The sequence below is a fragment of the Nansenia antarctica genome (assembly GCF_963989245.1).
Source record: "Nansenia antarctica genome assembly, chromosome: 3".
Lineage (NCBI taxonomy): Eukaryota > Metazoa > Chordata > Actinopteri > Argentiniformes > Microstomatidae > Nansenia > Nansenia antarctica.
In genome coordinates, this window is record NC_137688.1 from 3,695,281 (window position 1) to 3,706,624 (window position 11,344).

The window sequence follows — 11,344 nt, forward strand, 5'->3', positions numbered from 1 at the left end:
AGGTTCATGTTTCTGATATTACAGTATTTTAAAAGCTTCGGTTCTGATTGTGTATTTTTTACTTTTATTTAGGTAAATGAATAAAATCTCGGCTCATACTCTGCAGGGGGATCTTTGAGACAGAAGTATCGACATTGTCTTAGCAGGATGAATAGCTTGGGAATGATATACGTCTAAGTTTCTGTATTTATTGTAATATTCACCATGAACACTATCCGAATATAGATTAATTTGATGTTCAAATGCAATGGCTTTATAGCATACTGTATGTTTATAAATAAAATGTTACAAAATAACGGTTTTGCTGTTCGTCTTCCCTCTGTTCATGAAGGTAGCCAGGTTTTCTTCTTGCATTTTTATTCAACTGCTGTTATGCGATAAGGAGAAGCACTTGAAGCGCCTAGCAGCTCCAGCATCAGTTTGTCTCTTTGGCTCTCTTTTGAAGCTATTGTGGCTACACATTGAAGCTATTGTGTTATAGTCTGTGTTATAGTTTGTGTTATAGTGTGTGTGATAGTTTTAGATACATACCGGTAGACCTGGTCAACCCAGGCTGCGGAGGCCTGTTGATGTGGGTAAAGGTAAAGGTCAGCACTGCGGAGAGGAAAGCTGGCGCTGTCCCAGGTCCTGAAATCGCATCCTCAGTTCTTAGGCCGTGACCGCGGGGCATATAGCCTAGGCTACATCAGCTTTCTGTTTTAACTCATAATAGTAGTAGTAATAATCATAACCTTTATTTGTAGTAAAGCACTTTTCCTTCATAGGAATATTGCATATTGAAAGTTAAAGACAATTATTATGTGACCAATTCCATTGAATTGTGAATGGAAATATCTGAAGCGGTGGATAAGGAATGTCCACGCAAAGTGTGGATGAGGGATTGTCTAGTGTAGCTAGTCTTACGTTTTTTGATTCCGAGATTATATATTATCATATCTCAATTGTTTGTTATGATCTTCACATAAAGGGATATTTAAAGAAAAACATGACAAAGCAAAACTTCGATTATTATTTTTATCATCAACAACCATTTCAATGGTACACCTGGAAAACTATGTGCACATGTAGAAATATTTCCATCTTAAATATAAGCATTCATTACCTACATATAAATAACTTTCAAATCCTGGACAAAACATGTTACATTATGCTCACAAAATGGGGGAAATCATTATAAAAAATCGGACAAAAAAGACGACATGCAAATTATAATGAAATAAATACAATGTTTGCATCCATTCCCTTTTTTACCCAAAATAAACTCGCCAGCGGGAACTTTGTAAAACATCCAAAAGACTGACTGCATAATCTACCAGGGTATTATGGCCTATGGTCAACTATAGGAGACAGTAATAATACCTATTAACACTAATATACAATCTGAGCCACAAAAACACAGCCGTAGAAAGACACACAAAACAATTACGTATTCCTGTCAGCGGTGAACTTTGTAGATACTTTGTGCCTTTTCTTTGATGAAATAATGTTCAGTAGTGTGTAGATATCAACAATGTAAAGAAAGGAAATTATTCACAAGCCCTGAAAACTGTATAAGCTACTCACACGTAGCAATGTTGCGTCGAGAACAAACAAACAAACAAACAAACAAACACGTCGATGTCTCATTAAGGGCGTATGTCTATAAGAGACAGTCGATTATGCATGATGAGGATCTTCAGTTATGAACTCAACATGTTTGGCTATACCTGAAAAAACAAACAGTTGTGTGTAAAAAAAAAAAAAACGTCCGACGTATTTGTATGCAACCTGCCCGACCTGCCTGTCGGGCTGCACTTGCATTAATTAGTTAGGCCACATTTAGGGTTAGGGTTAAGGTTAGGGTTAGGGTTAGGGTAACCCTAACCCTAAATGTGGCCTAACTAATTAATGCAAGTGCAATTCAAAATGGAATAATCCCAAGAGAAGCCCCGACAGGCGCACATAACAGGCGCACATAACAGGCGCACCGCTGCGCTTTCAGAACGAGCTACCCCAATGTCACGTCGGAATTCGACGTTTGTCCATAAACGTCGAATTCTGACGTCTGCCGTGTGAGACCAGGCTGTTGTATGGCATTTGAAAGCTGGGTCCTATAGGAGACATGTTGAGACGGTGCGTTTGTAGCGATTTGTGTTTTAGGCCTAAAGGCTTAAGACTTGTGCCAAATGACCACAAAGATGAAGAAAAACCGTGAGGCAAAAAAAATAAAAATAAAAAAAACCTTGTCATCATCATCTGCATCTTTTTACAACTGCGGTTATGATGTCATCAGTGTCCGTCCGTCTGTCTGTCTGTCTTGTAAGCATCCCTCCTTCCGCAACACCTTCCACAGTCACCGGAGTTAGAGCCCAAACCATCTCTTGTATGTTTTGATTTTATTTTGTATTTTGTTGTCAGTTAGAACATGCTGGTCTTTAACACCATCGGAGTGGCTTTGGCTCCGTTCTGTCTTTGCAAGGAGGACAGTACGCTGGCGAACGGGCCACCCAAAGAGTCCGGGATGGAGGTGATGGCTCCCGGGGCAGAGGCCCCCCAGCCTTGACTCTGTGCTGATCCAACCATGATCCCGTTGTTGGGCACCGACGTCTTCCCCTGGTCCACTTGGCCGTTCCCGGTGCTGTTGACCTGCTGGCCACCGGTTGGACTCGGCCCGCCGCAGTTGTTGGAGGTGGGGAGGGGATTGGGCCCCGGTCCCCCCGTGCTGTCCGGGTCGGTGGACTTGGCCTCTTTGCTGTCCTCGTCCCGGGGGTCCCGGGGGTCTGACTTCTTTCCCGAGCCGTTTTTGGCAGCGGCAGCGGCTGCGGCAGACGCGCGCTCTTGCTTGCGGAATTTTGCGCGTCGGTTTTGGAACCACACCTATACAGCGAGAAAGGGGTTACGAGAGATGTTAGCCAACTCGTGACGTTAGAATTATAAGGTTCTATCTCCATTTTGGGTCAAAATTGAGTTTTTTACATAATCTGATCCATTAGGTGTTTATTAATGCCTGTGTGGTGTTATTTTTTTAAATGTTGACATTTTTGAGTTAGTAATTCATAAAATACAACGGTTCCATCTCACAGAACATAACGGAATGTAAAAACTTTGACGCTCAATATCTCTGAACTGCCCTAAACGGAGATAGAACCTTATAATTCTAAGCTCACGAACTGTCAAATCATTGAAGTCATCTAGGCTACTCGTTCATCATTTCACTAAATACTGTTGGTGAAGAAGAGTGATTGAACACGTCGCCAAGCAGTTGCTGCTATAGTCCATGATGAGATATTGGGCAGTGTTAACATCCAAGCACTTCTCTAGTGGTGGGTAGGTAGCCCTAATAGATAACAATCCCTTTCATCTTACAAACTGAGATACGTAACCAGTCACAAAGCATCAAACAATCTTATGTAAAAATAACCTACATACTATAATATCTATAAATGTTATTTTCTTACTATGCTCCTCTTGCTGTATTAGGCTATTAATAATGTATGTAAAGCACTTTGAATTGCCCCTGCTGTATGTATATAAATGTGCTATACAAATAAACTTGCCTTGCCTTGCCTTAAATCCCAAGAATAGTAATAAGGGTGCGTTGTATGGAAGCATATAGCTGACATAATTCAAATGCCAATGCAATATGAGATTGCAATTGCATGTTCCACTTCTGCATGCATTGTGCGTTGTGGTTTGCGTAATGACTGAATGAGAGTGCAGAGGACAATAATCTGCTGCAATCTGTCGAGTAGCCTTGGACCCCCTCGGACCCCCTCGGACACCGTACCTGGACTCTGGCCTCGGTCAGGTCGATCTTCAGAGCCAGCTCCTCCCGGGTGTAGATGTCTGGGTAGTGGGTCTCGGCGAACACCCTCTCCAGCTCCTTCAGCTGCGCAGAGGTGAACGTGGTCCGGATGCGCCTCTGCTTCCGCTTCTCGTTCAGCCCACCGTGGTCCGTGAACAGCTTGTAGGGCACTGGAGGGAAGGGAGGGATGGAAAATGTCACCATTACAAAATTGAACTGCAATGCACCATTGGAAAATGTCACCCTTAAACTTGCTTCTTGGTCTTATCTTGTTTGAGTAGCCTAATATAAAGATCTGATTAGGCTACATGTAATTGCTATTATTGTCAAATGAAATCTTCATAAACTAAATTAGGATGTTTTTTTTTGTTTAAAATCAAGTTAGGTTATTGTATTATATTATCTGTTAGATTACTGTATTAGCCCTAAAATGATAACAGTGATGAGTTGTAATCTGGTTAATTGTAATGTTAAACTAATTGTTGCTTTGGATATTGGTGTTCAAGTTTTGGAAACTTGTCATAATGTTTCCCATCCGTCCCGGTCGGTTGCTACTGTAACTCCAATCCAGTGTCAATAATGAGCTTTAGTCTTTGGTTATCTAATTATTTTCGAAGCTTTATGTCTCATCGCAAAGTAAATAAATTATGCCTATCATTTTGGCAGCTTAAGATAATTTTGTTGGCGGTTTGGGTGTGACTGGGATAGTGTAACCCTGTAACTGAATTACCGCTTGCCTGCAATCGCTTCTAACGTGATAAATTCTTTCATTTGTGTAAGCAAATTTCGTTTGGTAAATACTAAACACATTTCCATTTTCAAATGCAATCAAGGGCATCCTATATACCCTGGTAGAGACTGAGGAGAGGGTGCATGAAGCAAAAGTTGGCGATGCTTACCTGCGGCGTACGGGCTGCTCTGGTGGTCCCGGAGGGTCCCGAGACTGCAGGACCCCGGCGCGAGCGACGGACACCCGGAGGTGGCCCCAAACGTGGTCCTGATCGGATTGTACTGAAAGCCACTCGCCTGACTGCACGAGCTGAAGTCCGCATAGGCTGACGCCAGGCTCGACGTGTCCATCCCGGCCATACATGACTCGTAGGCAGAGGAATTGAGGTAAGAATACTCCATTTTATACATTTGAAAAGGCTGCAGTGGATTTAGAAAGCTTCTACTTTCCCCAGGAAAAGAAAGAAAAAAAAATGTTGCAATGCAAAACTTTTGCTCAATTTGATTACAAAAATAAAAAATGTTGGTAAGGACGACGCGAGGAAATATAGGTATATAGGGAGAGAATGACTTGGTTTGGTTTTAACTGTTTTTGAGAAAAGAGGCTAGATCGTGGGTATATAGATGTGCACTGCTCGGCGCCTGCTCCAAAACTGGCCTCCTTTATAGCAGCCTAGCCCTGTTTTATGAAAAGCCCCCTAAGAGCCGCGTAGCCCGAAGGTCTCTAGAGCATATACTAGTCCTCATAATAAACTTGGCTCTTTCCGCTTGGACAATAGCAAAGCGTTTGGTCTTATTGCTAGCGCTTTTTTACATGACAATAACTCATCAGTCTATTGGGCTGGCACTGGGGGCCCGGCGCTGTCCAACCTCCCTATCATTGATCCCCTGCATCTCTAATTAGAATTTAATACCACGCCATTACGCGCCAACCCCCCCCCCCCCCCCCCCCCCCCCCCCCCACACACACACACACACACCCCACCCTACCCCCCCACCCCACCCCCACCACCCCGCGCCATCCACCCCTCTCCCTCTCCTCTCTAACCACCATCTTGCCCTTTAATTCAATCACACCACTTGGAAATAATGAAAGTTGGGTGACGATTCTCCCTGATCCAATTTTCCCCATGAAGCTTTTAAGCCTTTTAACCGACCGTCTACCTTGGGCAGGATTTCAGATAGTATTCCCTCTCTCTCTCTTGCTGCCTTCTTATGCGTTCCTGTTTTTCACTCGTTCCTGTCTGGACGTGCGGCTGCCAGGATGCTATAGCACATAGGTGCCTTATATGAGGATGTTACACGCGCATATAACCTCCGGCGCTCATTGGGAGAAAACGGGCGAATTATGATATTAACATGGTTATTACTGTTGAATTATGATATTAACATGGTTATTACTGTTGAATTATGATATTAACATGGTTATTACTCGTGAGCTTAGAATGATAAGGTTCTATCTCCATTTAGGGCAGTTCAGAGATATTGAGTTTTTACATTCCATTATGTTCTGTGAGATGAAACCTTTGTATTTTATGAATTACTAACTCAAAAACTTCAACATTTTAAAAATAACACCACACAGGCATTAATAAACACCTAATGGATCAGATTATGTAAAAAACTCAATTTTGACAAAAATGGAGATAGAACCTTATAATTCTAACGTCACGTACTGCTGTTGTTGTTGTTGTTGTTGTTGTTGTTGTTGTTGTTGTTGTTGTTGTTGTTGTTGTTGTTGTTGTTGTTGTTGTTGTTGTTATGATGAAGGTATTACCATGGGTTTATGTTGTTACTATTGTTAACAGTGTAACAAACACAGGCCTACTATTTCATTTTATGTTGCTGTTTTTCCCCTCAAATTAGGCCTAGATGCTGCATCAAACGAAACGAAAGTAAACGAAAATAAACACATAATAGCTTACAACACAAATAATAAAATAAAATAATAAAAGGAAAGGAAAAAGATGAACCAGGGTGTAGAATGTTATGTAATGCTTTATTACAGGAGCTCAGATGACATTATATTTTCAGCTATATTCCATATATAGCGGTTATGATCAACCTGGTCTCACAGGCTGTTATGATATATAGTTTCAATTTCTCGAGTGCTCATGGTGAAACCTATAATAACCTGATGTTGTTTTTCTCCATGACGCTTCGTGCAGTTCAATAAACTTCGGGGGGTATTTTTTTACGATTCAAATTAGTTTGTAATTACTTTTATTGCATTCATTATTCCCTTTATTTGGCCAATAACATCTTTGTAATGAAAGTAACTTACTTGTGCAGCAGTCATAGGCTTACAATATTAGCTGAGTGGTTAATTGGGTTTTGGTAATAAGGTGAAGCACCTTTTCTGTGTGTGTGTGTGTGTGTGTGTGTTTACGCACGCGCTCGTTCATTCACTGGATCAAACAAGTCCGCGCGGACAAAGCCTGGGTGAGTTCATGACGTCATCTTTATTTAGTTTTGTTGACATCACTTTGTCATGAAAATCTTTATTCCAATCATTATTTTCTATATTTTCATAATAAATTATTTTTCTATACGACGGGACGGACCTATTTGTTATCCAGCTGTGGTTAGACCTTATAAATGTTTATAAATGTTTATACATGTTTATAAATGTTTATAAATGTTTATAAATGTTTATAAATGTTTATACATGTTTAGATTTGTTGCGATATGGAAATAGATATTTCACTCCAGAACATCGAACATAAACTGACAAATTAAGTAAAAAAAAATATCAGCAACAGAAACTAAAATCAATGTCGTTTGTAACCTTTGTTGCTAGACCTATAAGCTATGGACCTATATAGTTTAACACAAATAAAGGCATATTCAAATAGAGCATGCAAGGTGCGTGTCACACAAAACGCTGCAGTGAAAATGCGAGAGGTTATCCTAATAATAAAGCCGTATAACATTTGCAATCGATTATTTTCTCCCACAATGACGCGTTTCAGTCTGTTTCTTTAGTTGTACCCCTTCCACGTCCGAAGATAAAGGCCAATCACAGTTAATTCTTTCTTGACACAACCCATCAGCCCTTATTATGGAAATGTTTTCTTCTTTTTTTCTTTTCTACACGCGAGTTTGGACTAAAAGTTGTACCAACCCAAACCCAAATGGTTAATTTGATTATTGAAACCAAAGACCAACTGGTTCACCGTCCTCCCTCCACGCGTCTGGCAACGCAGAGAGACCCCAAACCCATCTCTAGGAATTAATCTAATAATGCACAAAGAGCCCAGAAGTCCTTTATAACAAATAGAATTAAAGCTTTTCGCCATCCGCCTCTCTCATTCAAACGGCCCTTTATCCCGGCGGTCTATAGTCCATAGCCATAGTCCACCAGCCATTGAAACGCCTCCCTTTTATACTTTCAACATCTTCTTTTATTCCATCAACTGGTTTAAAAATCTGTTGGGCGGAATTAAATGTCAGAGTTAAAACCTTTGATATTTTGATTTGAGGATGTTAAAGCCGTCCTCACTCACTACATTTGGATGAAATACACACATGGGGCATAGATAGACACACACAGACACACACACACACACACACACACACACACACACACACACACACACACACACACACACACACACACACACACACACACCAACATAAACGAAACAAATAAGGTTGAGAGAGACCACGGAGTTGCCCTTTTTCACAAGTGGTTATATAATATAATTAGCCATTACACTTTCGGCATTATGCTGTTAACAAGTCAATATTATTCCCTCCCACTTGAAATTAAGCACCATCACCCCCCAAACAAACAGTAGGCCCACACGTGCATGGAAATCAATGATTTACAGTATTACAGCATAATGATCGTGTGAGTAAAAAAGTAAACCTGTGGGTTAATGTGTGATTCAGTGACACCCGTAATAGCCGGGACCATATGCTATCACTTAAATAAATCAGGACAAATGCGATGTGCGCAAGACCCCTACATTTTCGTTTGGAAGTGCCACACAATAGTGGGAGACGTTTTTAAACTCGTAACAAGGAACTCTCCTTTTAGTGAATCGAGCTATCGTTGCTCAGCGATAGAGGAATGCAGGGGGGGACAGGGGGACAAAAAAAGAGGCACAAAATGCCATTGTCCTAGGATGGATTGGATGTATCACACTCACCAAAACACACACACACACACACACACACACACACACACACACGTCTGTGGATGGATGGGATGTATCACACTCCCAGAAAGGCAGGAAAACACCGAGGGGGATGAAGGGAGAGGGCGAGGGGAGGGTCCCTCTGTCAGGTTGAACATAACGTCTCACTCGGCTGTAATAAACAGTTATTAATAAGGGCGTGTATGTAGGCCCATATTTGGGGAGGGGGGGGGGGTTTGATTAGAAACCCAAAGGCAATATTGATGATAAAGAAAGAAGCGCAACATCAAATATTCATTCGCCCTGTTTCCTCCTGACAATTTCGTCTGATATCTCAATTTGGTGTGAAGATGATTATACGTCAGGGGAAAACAAGCGAAAGGCCCACTACCACGATGATCAAATAAACCAATGTGCTCGTTTTCAGGAGAGCAGCACCGTCACCGTGCAGTGTTGCGACATATACACTGACGTTAAAAAGGAGCAATAATGATTAGGGCTGTTTGTAAATACACAAGCTATTTTCACAGCTTTTTTTATTCTTACAAAGGCGATAACCCACATGGCTGCAGCTTAAGTTACTTACAGTACATCTGAAGTCTCGCTTATAGGCTAATGATGAATCATCTAATGCATCAATCAATTCAGATTGATAGGCCTATCGTAATAACATGGGATATGGTTGTAGGCCTTTTGTAATAATATGATTTCTCATTTTTCTTAGCAATATTTTTTTCATTGGAGTATCATTTGGCACCCGCATGTAAATAATTGTATTTCCTTCTTTTATAAGGCACTATCAACAACCTATGTATTTGGACGTGAACGGTGAACCTCTTCCAATGTTTAAAGTAAAGCTATATATAAAAAGTGTCCCGAGGAAGATGTTGACGTGGGACCCCGCGCGAGGTGTTGCTGTGAGAACGCATCTGTGACGCGTCACCGCCGGGCGCATCACGTTTCCACGCGCGCAGATGGAAAGTGACATCTGGGGAAGAGGTAAATTAAATTAGGAGAGCGTGCCCTCTCCTCTCACTTCGGTGTCTGCAACAAAAAACTTTCACACACACAATCTCCCCCCTGTTTGTGTCCATCCCTGCTGCTCCAGGCGGCGACAGGAGGGCCATGGGTATCCTGGTGACGTCGATCTGTTAACCTGTGTTTCTGTATTATAGAATATATACACATATAATTGTACATTAACATTATGGTGACGATAATGATGATGATGATGATGATGATGATGATGAGTAGCTAGAAAATGTAATTATATTATATTTTTATTTAAATGTTTTTCATTTGTGTGTGTATATAAAAATCATGATATGATCCAATTACAAGGCAATGACATCTAATGTTTCCTGCAGCTTCGCCTTCGCCCTGCAGTCTTGGTAGTGGCCGGCCCACCGTGAGGGTCGAAGGCCTCCCTGGCCTCTCTCTCCACGGGGTCGCTCTGCATATGAGGCCCCTCTCCCCTATGAGGGTCTTCCCAAGTGACCAAGAGACCAGGGACTGTGGATTAGCATAAAAATCTTATTCCCCAGAATAAGATTAGCAGATATATTGCCCTCAAACGCGGCCCTGGCACGAGCAGAGAGCTATAGGAATCAATTACTAAATTACCCCAACCTCTAAGTCGACATTAACGGAGAGGGATGCCATCGACCGGCCCCCTGAAATAAGATTTTGAAAAGATGTGATCATTAAATCTCTTGCCAGTGTTCAAGAATTTGATTCATAAAATCGTCCGAAATTAGATGAAATTAAATTCTTATCGGAGTCCCTTGTCATCGTTTCATCCCGTGCTGTTTAACATTGGTCAATGGCCTTCATGAGATCTCCCCTGTAAATAAACTTAGTAGTAATTGAATCCTCTCCTTCCGCGAGACATTGGTGCTGTTATTCATTTATCGCAGTCGGGCGGAGGGATATGATGACTGCCCGGGCCTGCTGCAAAACCAGGAAATAGATAGATAATAATAATAATGATAATAATAATATAATTATAAAAACCTTTATTTGTATAGCACTTTTCATATGCATTATTGCTTAAGAAAACACGTTTGTTCCCAAACAAAGAGAATGTGTTGTGGTTAATAAACTAACGCATCAGTGCATTTTTACGCACCAAATATGGTGTGTCTCTAGACCCGTGAACGATTTTAAAACCCCCAAATGTCCTTTTGGAATAAAGTACTTGAACGACTCATCTGTCAATCCTAAACTTGCCTGTTTATTTCGACCCTAAGTAGGCGGGCGGGGGTCGCTTGGTGTCAGGCCGTGGGGCGGGGGGGGGGGGGGGGGGGCGAAAGAGAGGGCATATTTTATTTAGCATACTGGCATTATTCCCCCTCACATTAGCAATTGACAATTATTAGCTCCAGTCTCATAAATCAGCTGCAGTGGCTCCGTTATTATTGTTGAATTGAATGGGCTGTTGGGGAAGTGAGGGTCAGTGTCATTAACTACAGCCCCCCGGCCCCCCGAAGGCATTTGGGGGGCTCCTATACAAGGCAAAGACCTGCTGGCCTGATATCGCCGTGTGGTCGAGCTAAGAAGCTTAATCACACATGCATTAGCCCAGAGACAGCGGGCTATTGTGTACACGTAAGGTTTACTGGAATTAAGCGATTAATGGCCGGCTAAGCGGCAGGCGACAGGGCAGGGCATCAAGAATGATGGAGCGCTT

General features: G+C 41.8%; 1 protein-coding gene across 1 annotated transcript; it reads right to left on the reverse strand.

Moving 5' to 3' along the window:
* Positions 1-2,397: 2,397 nt before the first annotated feature.
* Positions 2,398-4,924, reverse strand: phox2bb (paired like homeobox 2Bb; the record flags this gene model as incomplete). The annotated part of the gene is made up of 3 exons (XM_080526174.1): positions 2,398-2,856; positions 3,767-3,954; positions 4,684-4,924. The coding sequence occupies 3 exons, from the start codon at positions 4,922-4,924 to the stop codon at positions 2,398-2,400; spliced, it is 888 nt and encodes a 295-aa protein (XP_080382300.1).
* Positions 4,925-11,344: the final 6,420 nt, after the last annotated feature.